Below are 21737 nucleotides of genomic sequence, written 5' to 3'. Positions count from 1 at the left end.
CAATGTGTTTGGTCCTCTCATGGAATACTAGATTATTAGCAATGTGGATAGCCTCTTGATTATCACAATATAGAGGAGAAGGACCATGTACCGGGATCCCAAACTCTTGTAGAAGTGTGCGCAACCAAGTCAACTCACCAGCGGTATGAGCCATTGCTCTATACTCCACCTCAGCACTAGAACGTGCTACAACTGACTATTTCTTACTTCTCCATGTCACAAGATTGCCTCCTATAAAGGTGCAATAGCTAGTAGTAGAACGACAATCAACAGGAGATTCTGCCCAGTCAGCATTGTATATCCTTCAATATGAAGATGTCCAGATGATTTGTAGAGAAGTCCACGTCCGGGAGCATTTTTGAGATACTTCAAGATACGAACAACTGCCTCCATATGAGGAACTTGAGGACGAATCATAAATTGACTGACAACACTAACTGCATAGGAGATATCGGGTTGAGTAATAGTTAGATAAATAAGTTTTCCTACAAGTCTCTGATACATCTCAGGGTCGTAAGTCAGCTCACCATCTTCAGGCATTAACTTAAGATTAGTCTCCATGGGAGTAGCTACAGGTTTAGACCCAATATAACCTGTATCTTTCAAGAGATCGAGAGTGTACTTCCTTTATGATAAACTGATGCCCGCTTTGGAACGAGCCACCTCAATGCCAAGGAAATATCGAAGCTTGCCTAAATCTTTGGTAAGAAAGCTAGAACCAAGATGGCGAATTAGTGTTTGAATCTCAATGCTATCACTACCGGTGATGACGATATCATCCACATAAACCACGAGAATCACAATACCATGAGTGGTCTTTTTAAAGAACACAGAGTGATCAGCCTGACTCCGAGTCATACCATGAGAAATAACAGTATTACTGAACTTATCAATTTGTAAGTGGAGAAAACGAAAGAGGCTTTGAAACAGCACAAGAGTGTAACGGCTTCTCGTGCCTCTTCACCGGAACTCTAGCACGTCGTCAGGAACCTAATCTGCAAAATAGAGACGGGGTGAACGCACCTCTGCCTCTCGTGGCAAAGACCCTCCGATGCCTAAGTTAGTATCACGTACTAGCAATAAACCCTAATTATCAGTAAGAAACTTGTATAATGCAAAGTGCTGCGTATTGCATACCTTTTACCTCTAGGTTTACCTCGTATTTATAGATTCATAGATGCTTGCTGCCGAAGCATCCCTGTTGCCCTAGGATTCCTATCTCGTATAGGAAACCCAGGATATCTTGGATTCTCGTTCCCTTATCAATTCATTACCTTAGTCCTTTTAGGACTCTCTTCCATAACTAGTCGAACATCCCATTCCTATTGGGTATCTTTCCCAGATCCTACATTCTCGGGATCTCATTCCTTAACAGAATACCACTGTTCTGGACCCTTCCAAAGTGTTCCTTGCACCTGAGGCTGCTTTTCCCGGATTTCTCCTCCTGTTCGGTCTTCTCATTGCCGAACAGGCTACTTGGACCAGTGACTTCATATGTCACTGCTTTTTTATCTAACCCTTGGGCCAATAACTTCTCATGTTCACTGGTCTAAGGCCCTGCACAGACTTCCTGGACTATTGACTTCTAATGTCACTGGTCCCTGTCGCCGACCACCGTATTGCACAGCGACCATCCCTATCGTATCTATACCATGGTCCCACGTACCACATGTTCGAGCCCTCTTTGAGCCTGTTCGGGAATACCTCCCTACACGAACCAAGCCCGGGGAGACTGTTTGAGGCCATATATAGATTTGTGAAGACGACACACAAACTCCCCCTTGGACTCAAAACCAGGTGGTTGTGCCATATAGACAGTCTCAGACAGATCCCCATGTAGAAAGGCATTCTTGACATCAAGCTGATGGAGAGGCCAATCAAGATTTGCTGCAAGGGAGAGAACAATCCGTACATAATTAAGTTTGGTCACTGGAGAAAAAGTCTCAGTATAATCGAGCCCATAGATTTGGGTGAAACCTTTGGCCACAAGACGAGCTTTCAGTCGATCAAGAGTACCATCAGGATTTGTTTGACAGTAAACACCTAAGACAACCAACTATATGTGCTCCTGTAGGCTTGGGAACAAGGGTCTAAGTATGATTTATGGACTAGGCACGCATCTCTTCTTCCATAGCAGAGCGCCATCCAGGATGGGAAAGATCCTCCAAATAAGACTTAGGAACAACAACAGAAGATAGAGACACAGAAAAAGCGCGAAAAGAGGGAGATAAACGATCATATGACACAAATTGAGAAATAGGATGGAAAGTGGAAGAACGCGTACCCTTACGAACGGCAATAGGCAAGTCAAGATCCGGATCCTCGGACGGTGAAGGAGATGATGTGGGTAAAGAAGTTGGGTCTGTAGGAGCAATGGGTGGTGCGGCGACGGAAGAGCGACGAAGACGAACATAGACCTGCTTTATGGGTGGTCAAGGAGCAGTCTCGGGAAGACAAATTGGTGTGATGGGTGGTCGATAAGTACCAATGCCATGTACACAAATTTTAGTACCATCTACATTAGTAACATAAGAAGGAACGAAAGGTGCAACGACATCAATAAGAAGAGACAAATCACCTGTCATATGATCAGATGCTCCAGAATCGAGAATCCATGGAGCACTGCCAGTACGAAAAGATGAGTGAAGACAAGTATTACCTGATGAGACATGAGTCGCAATGGAAGTCGAAGATGCATTAGCCTTGTGAAACATGGAATCATACTCAGACCTAGAGATAGGAATTTGATCTGGAGGAGCCAGCCCAGACAGCTCCCCCTCAAATGTAGCCTGATTAGCCCAAGCCGACTTGCCATGAAGCTTCCAACAGAACTCAACAATGTGATTTGTTGCATTGCAATGTGTACACTTCTTGGTGCCACGACCACCACGCCCCCCACGGCTGCCACGTCGACCACCACGTTCATAAGAACCACTACGACTGTTGGGGGGATTAGAGTGGCTAAAATTCCCAGAAGATGGAATAGGACCAGTAGCAGGAGCAGCTAGGGCAAATGGAGTTGGATGCTCTAAAACAGAAGACTGAGGGGTAGCCCTTCGAACGCGAGCAAAAGCCTAACCAATGGTAGGAACTTCCTTGCCGGAAAGAATTTGGGGACTGAGAGGAACAAGTTCTGAATTCAGCTCGGACAAGATTTTGGTAACTCGAAATTCATCTATGTACTTCTGCTGAACCTTTAAATATGTGGTTAAAGGTTTATAGACATTTAACTCATCCCACATCAGTTTTAAGGTGGAAAAGTACTCATCATCTGATCGATCTCCTTGTTGGAAAGAGAAAATATTCTGATAAATCTGATAAATGCGAGAGAGATTCTATTCGGATGAATATAACTCATGTAAAGTATCCCATACTTCTTTGGATGTGTCAAGACATGCAACATTATTAAAAATATTAGGTTCAAGACTATTCCAAAGCAAAGTCATAATATACGAATCATTTTGAATCCAAACAGAATCTTCAGACGGGGCATCAGTGATATAGGAAGTCTCACCACTTGCTCACAAAGAAACAGTCACAGCACGTGACCATGGCAAATAATTGGCCCCATTTAATTTAATTGAGGTGAGAGAACGACGATGAAATGGATCCCTAACAGTGTCCTTAAAGCCTGATGTTTCGGTTTTCTTATCCTTATCACCCATAACACGAGAGCAAACCAAAAAATAGGAATAAACCAAATATTACCAGAGATCTTGAGCACTGCCCAGTCGATATCAAGCCCTGGAAAAAAGATTACGTGGTCGTTGGAGATGCAACAGAGATACTCGGAGTTGATATGGTTTAGGCGAGATTGCCGGAGTCCGACTGAGTGGGCGGTAGAGTCTGTAGAAGGTCGGTAAAGATGGGTTTCTCAGATAGATCTGAGAAACGGAGATTGTTCGAGAGAGAATAGAGACAGGCTCCCTGGCTCTAAAAAAGAAGAAGAATAAAGACGATACTTGGTCGAGAGACCAAGAAAAGAAGAGAAAGGAGAAATCAGGTTCTTGGAACCTGCTCTAATACCATGTCGAAATACTCGATTGATAGATTATTCTTCTCATAATGAGGTACAATATATAAACTGGATACAAGGTACAATAAGGAAAGAGAATAAATAAGGAAATAGAATAAAATCAAATCAAATCCTTAATTGATTCTACCTAATTGAGTATATTCCTAATTACATTAAATACAGTCAATAGGAATCTATTTTGAAAGCAAAGATAAGTAAATATATTGACCGAGATTTAAGCAGCCAACTTTTGACAGCCCTTTTTGCCCCTTAGTTGCAAGAACCTTCAACTATGCCCACATTTCTTCGACGGGAACGCATTTCTGCGTTTTGGAGGAGGAAACTCCAAGAAACTCGTTCCAATGACGACGGGAGCTCGTTCCTAACCAATACGGAAACTTACACGCAAAAAACGGTTGAGAAACTTACAATTCAAGCTGCAATTGGTACCTTTAAAGTTGTTTTGTTCTTGTTCGTGTGCACATCTGATCTTAACCTTCTAGAGTCATAATAATGCCTTTAACTTTTACACCTACTTAATATGCACAACAGCTCTAATATGTAATCATGTGCTACATTAAAAATATTGTAATTTAACTAGAAGCTCATAATTTTAATAATATTTTATGTGGTAGAATAATGAATAAGTGGTCCTTGACAGAACTCAATGGAAAAAAAGGATTCTTTAAGCCGACCCCAATTGATTGGGACTTAAGGCTCGGTTTGGTTGGTTGGTTGGTATGTGGTAGAATAATATTTTCATTTTGACATTTAATTATATAAAAATCCATAAAAAAAATATCTATAATTTTAATAATTTTCCTAACCTCTCCCAATGGCGCTCCCACACTTCTATGATCATCCCCTCTCCCGTCTCCACTCCCGTCCCCACTCCTGTTTTGTGCAACTATGTTTTGCCCCCTGTTTTTTGAGGTAAAGTTGTTTGGAGTTTATGTCTGGTGATTTTAGTTCAGGCATTTTGTCTTTTGAGTTGAAGTTCTCTTGAATTTAACTGTAATACACAACCGTGCTTCTTCCTAAGAAGTAATTTTTAACTTTTATGTTGCTAGCTTTTAATTCATTTGCCCATTAGTGTTGCATGAGATGAGAGCCTAGATTTTCTTATACACTGATGTTGGGTCTGTACTCTTAACTCCATGACCTTACTCCATAATGCATTTTTTCCTCTTGCAAAATTTGTGCTTGGGATGCAACAGAATATGGCGAAGATGGTACTTGAAAATTGAAATGTGATACATGTGTGTGCTAAAATTGTCTAGGTTTTGTAGCTGACTCATGTAGGGATCTTTTCAATGAATGCGAAACGTTTTTTACGCTCTCTTGTTCTTGCTTTCTTCCTTTCCGTGTCTCCAGGCTATCGCTGTGACCACTTGCATTCGTGATGCCTGGCCGGTTCTTGTTCTTACCCCATCCTCATTGAGGCTGCATTGGGCTTCTGTATGTTGCCTTCCTATCATATGCTCCTGTTGAAGTTTGAACGTGAAAAACTGCACCCTAATTTGATATACTTTTTGTGATTTTCACTACAGATGATTCAACAGTGGCTGAATATCCCTTCCTCAGATATACTAGTATGTATGCTGTAGCTCTGTTTGAAGTTATGTTACCTTTTCGTTCACACATGAAATATTGAGCATTGCTTTCCTTTTTGATTTGACTTGAGACACTGCGGACTATCATTCATGGTTGGGACATATAGGTGCAGAATGAAGACTTCCATTTTTGAGGGTGTCTTAAATGAGTACTCAAGTTCTAGGCAGATTGTTGTTTGATCTTTTTTTTTTCTGGATAAGTTATGCATGAAGTTTATGTTATCTAGTTTGGGCAGACTTTTGGGGGATAAGTTATGGATGAAGTTTATGTTCTCTAGTTTGGACAGAACTTAAGCACTCGGGAAGTCTTTCTATGGAGTCTAAAAGTTCTACATGACCCTTGGACTGCATATCCTTGGAACTAGGAAGAATTAAATTTTTTTCTTTAGGTGCAATTTACCAGTTGTGCACAGAGGTATCATAACTATATAAGTTCTATGAGTCTGGTGATAGTCGCTCTTTTGTGGAATTAAATTATCTTGAGTAGAGTTTACTCACTCTACAACCCTTAAAGGGTAACTACAATGGTACAACCCCTTTGCTGTTTTCATGTGCATCTCCGGCATCTTTCTTCTGCTCTGGACTGCATCATTGAGCATAGCACCCTGTTGTGCTGCATCATTTGGTGTCAGAGCCTTTGATTTTATCTGCTGAGTTTTCATGCTTTTGCATTAAAAGTCACAATGCAGTCAATAAATGAAAGATCAAGGAGAGGACCGATGAACAGTTTTGTTTTTCCATGAGCACCCTACAAAGAAATGAAAATATCCGTTCTGTTGAGATCAGATTGAATGATGTGTTCCTAGACGTTGATTTGTCTTATCTTGAGTGATCACAAGGAGAGAAGTGAGGATCTCGTACCCCTGCTTGATGAATTTATTGAATTAAAAGGCTTTAAGATGGAGCTAGTGTTATCAATCATGAATGCTTGGTAGCTTTACAAATTTAGAAATTGAAATGCTTGATAACTTTGAGTGGAATTCAACGAAATCATCCCTAGAATATGGCGATCTGTGTCAAGTTGTGCAGGAGTGCAAGACAAGAGGCTATTTGTCCAATACCTTTTCTAGCTATAATTGCTCAAGTTTCCAATGTCCTAAAACAAAAGAGTTATCAATTGACTGTTAGAAGACCAAAATTCATGGAATGATTACCCCAACGCAGCAAAACTTGAGGACGAGTTTTCTACAATCAGGGGAGAATATGATGTGGAATCCTACCATTCTCGATCCATGAGTTCCTCCTAGCAATTCCACATATAATCCCAATTTTAACAACCTTGCAAATTTCAATGAACTTGTGAATTACAAAATGAGTTTGAGTCAATTGGATTTGGATTGTTTTTTAGAACAAAGAATCCCATTACATTTTAACAGCTAGAGTCAAGAAATCGAGCCATATGTAGGAATTAAAGACCTCCCTATATATTCTCTCTTAGTTTATGTTTTAAGTTTAGTATCAAAGTAAAGAGTGCGGTTTTTCATTCCTTTAAGGCTTACCAGCAGTTAATTGACTTGGTTTTTGCTTCTATATTAGAAAATCTAACATTTTGCTTTCCTATTAGAGAGTAAAATGCAACTATATTGTGTCTTAGATTTGACATTGATGGGTCAACCTTCTTCAGGACTACTAACAGAGATGTGTGCCTCAGTTGCCTATGTGTCCAGGTCTCTCCATCACATTAGAAACAAGTTACAACACTCATGTTCTATTCACTTGAAAGCCAGAATTGAATTAGACGTCTTATAATCATTTTACTTTGAAGTTATGGAGATTGAAATTATGTTGGTTCAAGCGTTATCTGAACATATGCATTATGAGGCTTTTCGTCATGTGATACCTTTTCTTTGCAATTTGAATTCCTGGATGGCTTAATAGCTGCTGAACCGGAGAGCTAAAAAAGGAATAAAACATTTCTTTTGTGTGCACAGTTTTTTTCATTTATGCTGCCTCTTACATGGGTTGGTTCAGATTATGAGGATAATCTGACCAAAATTCACATAAGACTAACCATGCCTTCTCAAATGCAAACCCAACAAAAGTCTGATGCTATTTATGTGGATAATAAAAGTACTCGTTGGAGAGAGATGCTTTCTAAGATGTGCAGTTATTGGAATATTTATTCTAATGTAGATCTGTTGGTAGGTGGTTTTGTCTCAATGTGGTGGGTCAAACAGGGCTGGATTCACAATAGTACACTCAAATACCAAGGGTTCTATTCATCTTGATGGCATGTTCAATATTTTATCTTACGATGTTGTTCCCAAGTTGCAAAACATTCTAATGGCATCGGAATTTAAGGTGAGCACATGTAGTACTTTGAATATTATAATCTTGCACAAACACTTCAATTTGTGGTATCATGTTTCCCAAACACTTCAATTTGTGTTATGACATGTTGAGTCAGAAACATGTATCCACAACTTGGTTTTTTTTTTTTTCATTTCCTTACAGATTCATGTCTAGTTGTCTCGTATTCTTCAATCATGACCATGTTTTAAGTAACCAAGAGGATTGTAACTATATCCCACCCCTGAAAACCGTGCAATCTGGCACTACTTTTAGAGAACAGCCTGAGTTGGCTGAAGTGTGTGTGTTTTCAGCTTTTGATTTCTGTGGAGCCACCACAGAGTGCTGGGAGTAGGGAAGGATGAGTCAAGGTCCGAACGGAGATGAGAAATTGCACTCTGATTTTTTCATTTTCTCATTGTTCCGCTATATCCCAATGATGAGCCTGCTGTATTGTGGATTTCATTTCAATGTGAACTACCTTTGAAACCTTTTGCTTTTTGTGGTGCTGTCTGAAAGTCAATTATATGGGTCTTGGACGGGGACTATCTTGATGGTACTTCTACTTACTATGCAAGGGGTATATAGCAGTTACTCTCTTTAAGTCGCTTTGTCTACTTCCAACTTGTTAACCATGACACACTAACTACATCCAGCAAAAGGTCTGTGCTTATGGTATCTGAAGTTATTTCTGAAAGGGTTGATTGTCGTACGCATGGTCAAACCAATTTAGCACAACAAGTATACATTTTAGGGAAAAAAGCATAGATATTATCAAACTTTTGAGTCCCCTCGTTCAGAATTCAGATTACCACGAATTTTGGTAGTTCGTTCTGAAGAAGAGAAATGGAAAGAGAGTCGTTGCAACATTAGGTTTATGGTTACTGGGCTTCATTTTGCAGATATTTGCAATTCATAAAGAACAAACTTGAACAAATTTTTCCTGATAGTAAACTTTCGTATGAAATGCAATTGTAATTTTCACATTTCCATGTCCTTGACATTTTTATCCCATAGTAGTCTTGGTGTTGTGTCCATGTCTGCTACTTTGAGCTTTCTTGCGAACTTTTGATATCTAATGAGCGCATGCAAGATATTACAAGTCTCCTTTTCCTTCACATCTCCCGAGAACGGCTTTCCCACCTTAAGGACCTGACAACTGAAGGAGCCTAATAGGGAACACATGTTCTGATATGCATGTTATTGCTTGACCTTTTTCAGTAGATAGTGTTGCCCCAATTTTGACTTTGCTTGGAATCCAGCTGCCCCAGGTGGGGAGTAGATCAATCCCTATAGTACCTCTTTCTTTTATTTGTTTCACTTTTGTCAATATAAATCGCAGATGCTTTGCATGACCATTACAATAGCTTTACATCTTTGAAAATACTCGTACAGTATCTCTACTGTTGCGGACACCTTAAATCTTTATGTCTGGGGCAAATAGAGAGCTAGTAATGTTTTCATCAATAATGATATGTCTATTCAGGTTGTGATTGCAGATGAATCACATTTCTTGAAGAATGGCCAAGCAAAGCGAACAAGTGCTTCGCTTCCAATATTACAGGTCTCTCTCTCTCTCTCTCTCTCTCTCTCTCTCTCTCTCTCTCTCTCTCTTGTGGGGATGCACGTATATTTTCCATGACTATCAAACTTACAAGTTATCAATTGTAGAAAGCTCAATATGCAATATTGCTTAGTGGAACTCCTGCTTTATCGCGACCGATTGAGCTGTTTAAACAGGTAAATTTATGTTAGTTTACCACATGTAGCATTAACTTCAATAAATCTGCAGATAATATGGTTATGTTTGTGCATGACCTTTTTTTGCTTGGCAGCTGGAAGCTTTGTACCCCAACGTATATAAGAATGTCCATGAATTCGGTAACCGATATTGCAAAGGTGTAAGTTAGTAGTTTCAGTCTATTATCCAGCTATATGATTTTTAATAGATTGGTTTTGATACCTCATAGTGACTGCATTACTTGCCAATAATGATAATTCATTAGGGTATATTTGGAGTGTATCAAGGTGCCAGTAATCATGAGGAGCTTCACAACTTGATGAAAGCAACTCTGATGATCCGCAGACTCAAGAGGGATGTTCTTTCTGAGCTTCCTGTGAAGCGCAGGCAACAGGTACAGTATACCCGTTGGTCATTTGGTGAGGAGTATTTACAGTCATCATGTCTGCTGCATTATTGCCCATAATGCACACGTAGCATGCATTATGTGTGTTAATACATAGCAGCGGTCCTTACTAATCCTTTCAACTGTACGGGTGGTACTTGTTTTCAGTAAGTGGCTTGGTGTAACTGCTGTGGCATTGTGAACTTCATGGTATGGTAAAAGCCTGATTCGATTGGATTACACTCCTGATGATGATATTAGAACAATACCCAGTGTTGGTCCGTGTGAACAGTGTGCTGGGAGGTGTTTTTTCTTGGTGACATATGCATAAAGTGGTAGCTTCTGTACACAAAGTTATGTTGTCATGCTTGGGGGCTGAGCTTTCTCCATTGCTTCAAGAAAATCCATTCCAGCTCATCTCTATGATGAGTTTTTGAAATTAACTTTATGCATTCATTACAAATTTAGAACATCGATTAGTATGTTAGAGGGTTAATTATGCTGACTTCCTTAGCAATTTTGACAATTACAGATACCTACCTCATGGTTTTTGAAATATCACTGCCCGCCCTTGTACTTCTCTTCTTGGTTACAGATTACCCTTGTTAAAGGACTGTTACAATGGTGGATGGAAATTGTTGAGCTCAGCAGGGATTTCAAACTCAGTTCCTGTTTGCCCTTAATTCTATAGTGGAGACTTTTGTGCCCTTCATATCCATGTGTAAAAGACTAAAGCCCTCATTGACCCACCTTATAAAGACAAGCATGCTCTCTAAACACATTGCAGATTGATCTTTAGTTTCTGACTTTCTTCCCCCTTCATTCCCCCTTCTAGTGGCTCACCCACAATTATCACTGTGCACCAACGTCCTCACCTGAAACCCACTCCCTGACTCCTTACAAACCAGTTCAAAAGCCTTTTTGTGAAACATTATTGTCTCTCCATATCTAAGTTGGATGAGAGAATTGGCTCAAGCATAAGCTCTTATATCATCTGTAAACTAAATGTTGGTGATATCCATCATTAAAAGACACAGAAAGGATCCGGGTAATTACAGTCACAAAAATTTTCTTACACTTATCTTCCATTTTTTTTTTGTACTCTGAGAAATATGTTCTCAAAAAGTGGATGTGTGGAAGAACTTGAGTGAACACGAATAGAGTTCACAATAAACCAAACATGGGCTGTTTGAATTGTTGCAGTTATCTTAAACAAGTGTGGCCCCCATCATAAAGGAAGGTACATCACAAACTAAAGAAGCATAGACACGTTGATCAGCCTCACGTATCCTGACACGGACATGTACTGGAGATGTGTTGTACATGCTCAAATGTGGCCCAATTTTTGTTTCATTTTCGTTAGTCATATACACTAGGGACATGTTGGGTACATGCTGGGGACACACTAAAAGATGTTGGGGGCACAATAGAACACTTAGTTAGGACATGTTGGGGACACATTAGAAGCTCAGAATGTAAGTTTTAAAAGTTGGGCACATTCAAAATTGCCATACATGCCTTGTCCTAAATATGTGTCTAGTGACTAGTGACTAGTGATTGTTTTTGTTATGGGTTGACGTTATTAGAGTTATTTCTGTTTTTGTCACTAAGTTGATAGAATTAATGGTTTCGGTACTTATCATAATTTATAATACAGAACCCTAACTGTCCATTATAACTTCTTGAAAAATGACGTATCTGTGATTACATGTCATGTCATTTCTTTGTACTTTGTCTGTATCCATGCTTCCTAGTCATAAACAAGTGTGTCCCGATCCGAAACGATGCGCTACTGCCAATCTAGTATTTTATGGTTTGTTGTGTGTACATAAATGCTACTCTTGTGAAACACACACACAGAGAGAGGGGGGGGGGGGGTGGGTTTATATATCACCGTAACACACACGCGGGGGGGGGGGGGGGGGGGGGGGGGGTTATATATCACCCTAACACACACACACATATTTATATTACTCTGGAGAGTTACATGTACATTAGATTGGCTAAACACTTCTAACACTCCCCCTCAAGCTGGAGAATAGATATCACAAAATCCCAGCTTGTTACATAAAATCTCTAAATGAGGTTTAAACAGTGATTTTGTAAAAATGTCTGCTATCTGAGTTCCTGTGGACACAAAGGGCGTAACCAATACACCACTGTCAATCTTCTTTCGAACAATGTGACAATCTACCTCAATTAATATGTATCGCTACCTAATTGTCACAATACATAAGGATAGGTAACTGTATCGAAATCCCAGCTCCTCAAGAAAGAATCTCAGCCAAACAATCTCACATGTAGTATGAGCCATAGCACGGTACTCTACTTCTGCACTAGATCTTGCAACAACAATTTGCTTCTTACTCTTCCAGATAACTATGTTGCCACCAACAAAAGTACAGTAACCAGTTGTTGAACGTCTATCAGAAGGTGACCCTGACCGATCTGCATCCGTTAATTCCTCAATACGAAAATGACCATTACAACAGTAAAACAAACCGCGTCCAAGATGGGCCGTAGGATACTTGATAATGTGAATACAAGCTTCCCAATGTGGAAGACGAGGAGTAGACATAAACTGACTCACCAAACTCACAACAAATGAGATGTAAGATAATTCAACTTACCAACCAAGCGACGATACTGGTTTAGATGAGGAAATACCTCCCCCTGATCAATGCAAAGTTTGACATTAGGATCCACTGGAGTCTCCATAGGTTTAGCTCCCAATAAATCTGTCTCCTCTAGAATATCCAACACATATTTCCTCTAAGACAAACCGATCCCATCCTTGGACCTCACTACCGCAATACCCAAGAAATATCGTAGGTTACCCAAGTCTTTAGTGTGGACCTGACTATGTAAAAACTATTTCAACTCATCATTCCCTTTCTGATCATCTCCAGTAATAATAATGTCATCTACATAGACAATGAGCAATACTTTCTCGCGAGCTGACATAAGGGAGAATACAGAGTGGTCTAACTGATTTTTTTTATTTATAAGTAAATAACTATATAGATGAAAGCATTAAGGGAATGCCGCCCGTATACAAATAGGCCACGAGACAAAGGTCCAATACACTTCCAAGAGAAAAGAAAAGTTCAAACCAATCTAAAAATTGGTAAAGAGAAGGATCACATTCTCTCTTGTCCCAACTAAACAAACTATTCACCAAAAAACATTTGATTCTATATAAAGGTTTTTCCACCCCATCAAAGCATCTCAAATTTCTTTCCCGCCAGATGATCCACATTAGACAGAGGGATCAAAACCAAACTTGCTTCCGCCTCTTTCCAACTTTTGCACCTCTCCAAGCGATTAAGAGTTCCATCACACTCCTTGACATGACCCATCGCATAGCAAACCAAGAAAGAACCATAGTCCAAAGCTCCCAAGCCACCGAGCAATGAATGAGTAGATGATCAACCGACTCCGCATCTCTTTTGCACATACAACACTAATTGACAATGATTCTCCGTCTTCGGATCAAATTATCAATGGTAAGAATCTTGCCTTGAGCCGCACATCAACTGACTTTGACGCATGCCAAATCTTATAACGGCATCACTAAACTTGCTAAACCACGCTCTAGGAGATTGCTTAAGTCCATAGAGTGCTTTGCGAAGATCGCATACGTATGATGCTCTCCCTGAGCAACAAACACTGGTGGTTGCTCCATGTAGACTTCCTCCTAGAGATCGCCATGGAGAAAGGCATTTTTGACATCGAGTTGGAACAACGGCCAACCAAGATTGGCGGCAAGAGAAATAAGAATCCCCACAGAGCTAAGCTTGGCTACGGGAGAGTTGAATAATCAACACCATAAGTCTGGGTGTAGCCTTTGGCAACTAGGCGAGCTTTGTGACGCTCAATAGTGCCATCAGGAAGATACTTGACAATATAGACCCAACGACAGTCGACAGGAATTTGACCAACAGGAAGAGAAACCAACTCCCATGTGCCTTTATTATGAAGAGCAGACATTTCATCCTCCATAGCTTTCCGCCACTCAGACCTGAATAATGCCTCCTGAACAGTGGTAGGAAAAAAAATGGAAGAGACAGTAGTAGTGAAAATACGGAGAGATGGAGTAAGATGATCATAAGAGATAACCCGAGAAAGAGGATGAGAAGTGCTAGAATAATTAGAAAAATCATATTTTATCGGCGGGTGGCGGTTCTCACGAGTCGGATATCGACGAGCAGGCAAATCTGGAGACCGGGGGGAGACGGAGGTGCTGGCGAAGATGGTTCGGCAGGCTGAGAGGGTTCTGTAGGTGGAGGCTGGGTTAGTGCTGGTGCGTTAGAACGCCGAACATATACTTGCAAAGGGTTTTGTGGAACAGTGTCTGTTGGGACAGCCAAAGGTAACACAGACTCAAATGTAAGGAGATCACAGGTAGTAACAGGATCCGAGTAATATGGCAAGGACTTATTGAACGTGACATCAGCACAGACAAAGTGACAATGTAAAGTAGGTGTACCAGTCGTATGATCGGTAGCTCCCGAGTCAATAACCCAAGGAGAGGAAGGAGATGAGGCAACACAAGCAATAGATGGACAGCGAGCGTAACAGTGGAGGGTCCTGTCGCAGTCTGAAACGACAATAGGCGCTTTTACTCCTCAGCTGAAATAACCACACTATTGGTAGAAGATTGAGCAAAATGTCCAGTATCCTCAGAGACAGCGGCCTAATGAGCTTGAGGAAAACCATGCAACTCATAACATGTGTCCACCAAATGATTGGTCCCCCCACAATAAGTACACAACTGAGCGCCACGGCCACGATTGCGGCCTTCCCCTGTCGTGCAGCCACCACGACTAAATATACCTCCCCGATTACCAATAATAGTATCAGTACGGTCACCAGAACCACGACCACTTACCCCAAAATCTCAGCCACGACCACTAAACCCAAAATCTCGGCCACGACCACTAAACCCAGAATCACGGCCACGACCACGGCTGACTGAGAACACAGAGCTATCAGAAATAGCGGAAGTCAGAGCAGAACGGTGAGGGGTGGGTGCAGAAATAGACAATGACTAACGGAGACGATGGAAAACCTCGCTGAGAGGAGGTAAGTCATAAGTCCCCAAAATCTAATTACCCACAGGACCAAAGGTCGATGATGCACCAGATAGAAACCTGAGTAACCCTCATACGTTCACGCTAGCGCCGCATAACCTGAATATCAGCAATAAGTGGCTCACAGATATCCAATTCATAACAAATGCGCTGGAACTTGGCATGATAATCCTCAAAAGAATCATCACTCTGAGACATAGCAAAGAAAGACCGATGAAGGTCATATGTGCGACAGAGATTGTCTGTACCGGAATACAATTCTTTTGCCTGTGTCCACATCTCTTTAGTTGTATCACAGAACATCAGCACAACCTATTCCGTCACACTATTCCATAACTCTGAACAAATACGAGCATCAACCGCTTTCCATGCCCTATATGTGGGTCCATCGGTAGCAGGAGGCTCATCAGTCAAATAGGAGTCCTCAGACTCACCCATATAATACACCTCAATGGCTTTTGCCCAAAGAATATAATTGTCCCCATTTAATGGTGTGGAAGTAATAGGGCGCCTCTCGCAAGACCGAGAACCGCTCGATGAGCTACTAACAATAGTAGAACTAGAGCCCAAAACAGTACCAGAATCAGAATCTGATTTCTTCTCAGACATTTTACCGAACAATGGAGAGGCAACAACCAATAAGAACCAACAAAAAAATAACTAATAAATGACCAGTATGCAACCAACCGAATCAACCAATAGTCATGAACCTGTCACTGCTCAAACCAAACACCACTACAATCCAACATATCAGCATGAATCTGGCCAACGTAAGTCCACGACGAGAACAACACCCACACAGTAGAAGTAATAATCGACAAACTCAGCGGAACAAGAGACATAACAGAGCAGTAATAGGCCCAAATACAGCACAAAGCGAAGACAGATCTTACCACATCAGATCAATAGCGCACACTGACACCCAATCGAGATGATTGAACCACTGATGATGATGAAGATAGAACAACGAGGGTCTGCAACCACGAGAACAGAGCAGCAAGAGGGTTTCCGATCACGGCAAAAGGATTTTCGAGCTTCAAACAAGGGTTTCGATCTGCGTTTTAGGGTTTTGGAACTCCAAACTGGATTATCAAGTTACGTTTCTGGATATTCAGATCTTGAAATGGAGTTTCGAGCATGGGTTTAGGGGTTTTGATGGCAGACGAGGGCTAGGAGGGATGTTTCGAGCATGGGTTCAGGGGTTTTGATGGCTGACGATAGCTGGGTAATGGTGGGTTAGGGTCGAACGGAGTTAGGGTTTCGGTAATAGTGGTTGAACAGGTTTTGAGTTTCGGTAATGGTGGATTAGGGTTTCGGTAATGGTGGATTAAGGTTTCAGTAATGGTGAACAGATGAACGACAGCGATCATGGTGGTAGATAGAGGTGACGCTCTAATACCGTGATATTAGAGAGAGAGAGAGAAGAGTATAGGGTATATATCACCCTAACACACACACACACATATTTATATTACTCTGGAGAGTTACATGTACATTAGATTGGCGATGTGGGACGAACCCACTTATTCTAATAAACACTTCTAACACTCCCCACCCATCTCTCTTGCCCCTCCCCATTTGTCTCTCCTCCCGCTCTCTAAAACCAGTCTGATCTCTCGAAGATGAAGACGACAACAGTGTTGAACCTTTTTGATTCACCACACAGCACGCTATTGCAATTTCTGATTTATCTTATGATACCCTAGAGTTTCTGATCCATCTCAAACCAGCTCTATATTCTGTGTGTGTGTGTGTGTGTGTGTGTGAGAGAGAGAGAGAGAGAGAGAGAGAGAGAGAGAGAGAGACCTGGGCCGGTGAAATTGGTTTGAGTAGAGAAGAGTTTGATTTGCTGTTCTGCAGTGGTGGTTCTGTCATCACTGGTAGCCCCTCTGTAGTGGTGGCAATGGGATTTGAAGTTGACATCATGGAGGGAGGGTCAGCAATGGTTGGCAGGAGTCGTGGAGGAGACCAATGATAGTGGATTGCAGTGGCACGGTGGTGGTCAGCAGTATCGTGGGTTGTGAAAAGCTGGGTGTCCTTCACTGGTTGTTAGGTCAATAAAAAGAGATTTATACACTGGAAAAAAAACAGCAGGTATTGATTGTACAAATGTGAAGGCGTAGTTGATTTCCGGAAAAACTTCCCTGTCAAACTAAAGGGTAAATTGGTCAAATAAGACATTCCATTGAAGGCCTTTGGCCTGTAGTCTGACAGGGGAGGTGCATGAAATTTTTTGATACATCAGGGGAGATCAATCTAGTTTACCTTATGTTAAATGAGCTACACTTAAGTTTGCTCTTTTTCATTTTTTTAAAATTTGTTTCATGTTACCTGTACTTCTTTGCAGGTCTTCTTGGATTTGGCAGAGAAGGACATGAGACAAATCAATGCTTTATTTCGCGAGGTGATCTAAATTTTTGTGTTTTTACATTCTTGAAGATCCTGAATTTTATTTAAGTTGGCGTAAGAAATAGTAATGTTACCAGAAGTTAAATCTGTAGTAGTTTTGGCAAACAACTACAGTAAATGGTGTCACACTAAGCCCAAGGATGGTTGTTCTGATGATATATGTACATTGGGATGTTAATATTGTCTGACATATGAACCTGGTCTTCAGGTTGTAGAACAAGTTATGGACTGACTGCATACTGTATTGTGTACTTAAGCGGATTGCGTGATAACAGTTTATTCACTCAGAACCAAGTATTACTTCAGAATCTTTCCCCCTCAACTTTGTGGCATTATTGAGGGGTTTCGTTTTTGTTTTTACTCTCTGTGAGAGGTTGCTGTTTTGGCTGATTTTTTGGCTCTTGTTGTATCATTTTTACTTCTTTTTTCTCTTTTGTTTTTATGTTTAAATTATATACATTCTGCACTATCATGGTGCATGATGATATCATTTACCCAAAATATATTTTGCTTTAATTGAACTTTGAACACTCACCCCCGCCCAACCTGAGACAAAAAAAAATGGTATCTAAGGAGAAATGAAAGGCAAAATCACTGGTCCATGTATTATTTATCTGCAGTTAGAGGTTGTGAAAAACAAAATTAGGGCCAGCCAATCAAAGGAGGAAGCAGAATCCCTCAAATTTTCGGAGAAACATCTCATTAACAAGGTATGTATACTGTTTGTCTTCCTTTTTCTTACTGAGGTAGGATACTTTTTTCACTTTGCTATTTCATTGTGCTATGTAGCAGTATAATAATATCCATAATTGTATTCTCTTCTGATGCATACTGTGACTAGACTCTAGGGTTACAAGTCAGCTATACATGTAGGGAGAAAACTAATATGGTTCCATATGACAAAGTGTAAACTTGAACACAAGAATTGAGACCCAAAAGTTAGGGTTGTTTTCTCATTACATTAAGTTATACAAGAGTAAAGGATTAATTACACATTACACCCTTATCTACTAATCTATTTACATAAGAGATTAATTATACACTAATTGCATACTACACCCATAACTTAACACTCCCCCTCAAGTTGGTGCGAAGATATCAATCGAGCCCAACTTGAACACAATGGGGTGGAAACTCTTGTTACCAAGTTCTTTTGTGAATATGTCGGCTAATTGATTTTCAGATCTCACAAAAGGCATACATATCAAACCCTTGTTCAGCTTCTCCTTGATGAAGTGCCTGTCAATCTCTATAGGCTTCGTTCTGTCATGTTGAATAGAATTATAAGCAATGTTTATGGCAGCTTTATTGTCACAGTAGAGTTTCATAGGACCATTATCAGAAAGTCTCAAATCACGTAATAAGGTTTGGAGCCACAAGAGCTCACAAACACCATGTACCATAGCTCTATACTCAGCTTTTGCACTAGACCTGGTGACCACAGATTGCTTCTTACTTCGCTAGGTAACCAAGTTCCCCCCGAGAAAAGTACAATAGTCAAAAGTAGAGCGTCTATCGTCCACAAAACCAACCCAGTCAGCATCAGTAGATGCCTCCAACCACAGGTGACCATGATTGAAGAACAAAATTCATTGCCCTGGAGCTGATTTGAGATACTTCAAGATATGATAAACTGGTGAAGAGGCCAATTCAAATTGGTAGCACAAGAAAGTAGAGCTCGCACACACGTCTCCTCGTAGTCAATACCATAGGTTTGAGTAAAATCCTTGGCAACAACTCTTGCCTTGTATCTCTCAACTGTATCATTAGCATTTTGCTTGACAGTGAAAACTCACTTGCATCTCACTGATTTCTTTCCCCCCGGGAGTGACACCAACTCCCAAGTGCCATTCTTTTTCAAAGTTGTCATCTCCTCTTCCATAGCTCATTTTCACTCAGATATCATGAACGCATCCTGCCAATTCTGTGAAATAGATATAGAAGACAGAGACAAAACAAAGGCATGGTACGAAGGAGATAAACGATCATAAAAGACATACTAGGAAATGAGATGTTGAGTACATGACTTAACACCTTTCCGAAGAGCAACATGAAGATTATCAGAATCAATAATAGGAGGTTCAATGGGAGAAGATTTATTATCAGATGAGTCAGCTGAAGAGTCCGAAACTGAACAGGGGATGGTGATTGGCAAGGTTGCAGTACACATGAAGATTTGCCTTTCTTTTTATACGTTGCCAAGGTAGTAGGCCATTCACTTGGTTTGATACACATGTCCCCATCCACTCGTCCACCAATGTCCTGTTTTGCACTATCAAGTTCCAATCCAGACTTCTCCTTCTCCCCCTCACAATGAAAAGGAAGTGATAAAGACCATTACCCTTGATTCTGATATGTAAACACCTCTTCCTGATTAACATGTTGCTCCCCCTGAAGAGATGGAGTGGAGGGAGAGTAAAAAGACTCAGTTTCCCAAAAGGTGTCATCCATAGAGACAAAAAATTTCTAAGAGTGAGGATCATAACATTTATAGCTCTTCTAGGCAGGAGAATACCTAACAAAAATGCATTTAATGGCTTTATGACACAACTTGCCACCAGAAGAATGAGGAGCATGAACAAAACACACACAACCAAAAACTCTCGGGGGAAGAGTCAGAACACAAGAACTGTTAGGGAGACACTCAGTAGGAGTTTTGAAGTGGAAAACATTGGATGACATACGGTTGATAAGATAAGTTACAATCGAAACCGCTTCTCCCCATAAATATTTAGGAACATTCATGGTGAACAAAAGAGAGTGAGCAACCTCAGCAAGATGACGATTTTTGCGTTTAGCAACTCTATTTTGTTGTAGAGTGTCAACACAAGTCGTCTGAAAAAGAATACCATTTTCATCCAGAAAAGCCCTAATAGTCCTATCGATATACTCAGTGCCATTGTCACTGCGGAGAATTTTGATATTCGTATCAAATTGGGTGCGCACCATCGCATGAGAAGATTTAAAGCGAGAAGAAACTTCACTTTTTGATTTAAGTAAATACACCTAAGTAATACAATAATAACTGTCAATAAAAGTGACAAATCACCGAAAACCTTTAAAGAGGTAACAGGGGAAAGACCCAAACATCAGAATGAATAATCATAAAAGGAGAAGCACTCCGTTTATTAATAGGTGCATAAAATGAACGTTTATGTTTTCCAAGCTCACAGGCTTCACAAAAAAACTGACTCTAGAACAATGCTTAATTAAACTAGGGAAAAGTTTATCTAAAATTCCAAAAGAGGGATGACCCAATCTACAGTGCCACTGATGTAACATTGAAAGAGCTAAACTCGTATCTGCTTGCAGAGCAAGACCACATGACATGGGTGAATGAGGTGCAGACTCCAAAAAATAGAGGCCACCCTATGCTTTACCACTGCCAATCACCTTGCCGATGTTCAATTCCTGAAAAACACAATGAGTAAGAAAAAAGGTCACTTAACAATTTGCAGAACGAGTAAGGCTACTAACGGACAAAAGGTTAGTGGCAAAGTTTGGAATATGTAGAACTAAAGAGAGGGAAATAGAGGGAGAATAGCGAACGGAACCTTTCCGACCCATTTGCTATTCTGACCTTATCCTTACCAGAACAAGTAGAGTAATAATCAAATACAGAGGAACAACCTGTCATATAATCTGAAGCACTTGAATCTATAATCCAAGGAATAGCAGAAGAAGCAGTAAATGCACTAGCCGGAATACCTGTGTGAGCAAAATAGGATGAAGTAGGACCTGCTGTGGAAGTAGGAGCTATAGTAGATGGAGAATTAGCCCGAGCCATGAGGTGCCTGAGAGTTTGCATCTCCCCCTGAGAAAAACCACCAACAGAATCAAAAGACACCTGAACCCTGCACTAAACCCAGAATTAGGCAAGGTAGCAACTGTAGACTCCGAAATATGGGTCTGGACCTGAGAACGCATGAGACCACGACCGTGGCCACCGCATCCACCCCCCCAACCCACGAGAGGGACGACCATGTAACTTCCAACAGAAATCCCTGGTATGGCTGGTGTTGTGGCAATAATCACACCAGAGTGACTCACGATCAATAGCCCCACTGCTAGCACCAAACTGACCCTGAGGAATGGCAACCAAAGGCAGAACGATCAGAAGTACGAGTATGCACCATAGCACCCCTCCTACCCTCCTCCTGCTAAACAATGGCATAGGCCTCTCCCAATGACG

At 40.8% G+C, this 21737-nt stretch overlaps 1 protein-coding gene across 9 annotated transcripts in view; it reads left to right on the top strand.

Annotated features, from left to right (window-relative positions):
• The window catches only part of LOC131324346 (uncharacterized), a 38416-nt gene that overhangs the window by 7764 nt on the left and 8915 nt on the right, over positions 1-21737 (top strand). For all 9 annotated transcript variants that reach the window (XM_058356288.1, XM_058356286.1, XM_058356287.1 and 6 more), the window contains 9 exons: positions 5390-5473; positions 5566-5607; positions 7774-7929; positions 9404-9481; positions 9589-9657; positions 9753-9818; positions 9924-10052; positions 17484-17540; positions 18166-18255. In XM_058356288.1, coding sequence (XP_058212271.1) covers positions 5390-5473; positions 5566-5607; positions 7774-7929; positions 9404-9481; positions 9589-9657; positions 9753-9818; positions 9924-10052; positions 17484-17540; positions 18166-18255 — 771 coding nt within the window. The remainder of the gene's footprint in view (positions 1-5389; positions 5474-5565; positions 5608-7773; positions 7930-9403; positions 9482-9588; positions 9658-9752; positions 9819-9923; positions 10053-17483; positions 17541-18165; positions 18256-21737) is intronic.

The sequence above is a fragment of the Rhododendron vialii genome, chromosome 4a (assembly GCF_030253575.1).
Source record: "Rhododendron vialii isolate Sample 1 chromosome 4a, ASM3025357v1".
Classification (NCBI taxonomy): domain Eukaryota; kingdom Viridiplantae; phylum Streptophyta; class Magnoliopsida; order Ericales; family Ericaceae; genus Rhododendron; species Rhododendron vialii.
The sequence above is the reverse complement of the archived record's forward strand: the minus strand, read 5'-3'. Positions and strand labels throughout refer to the sequence as shown.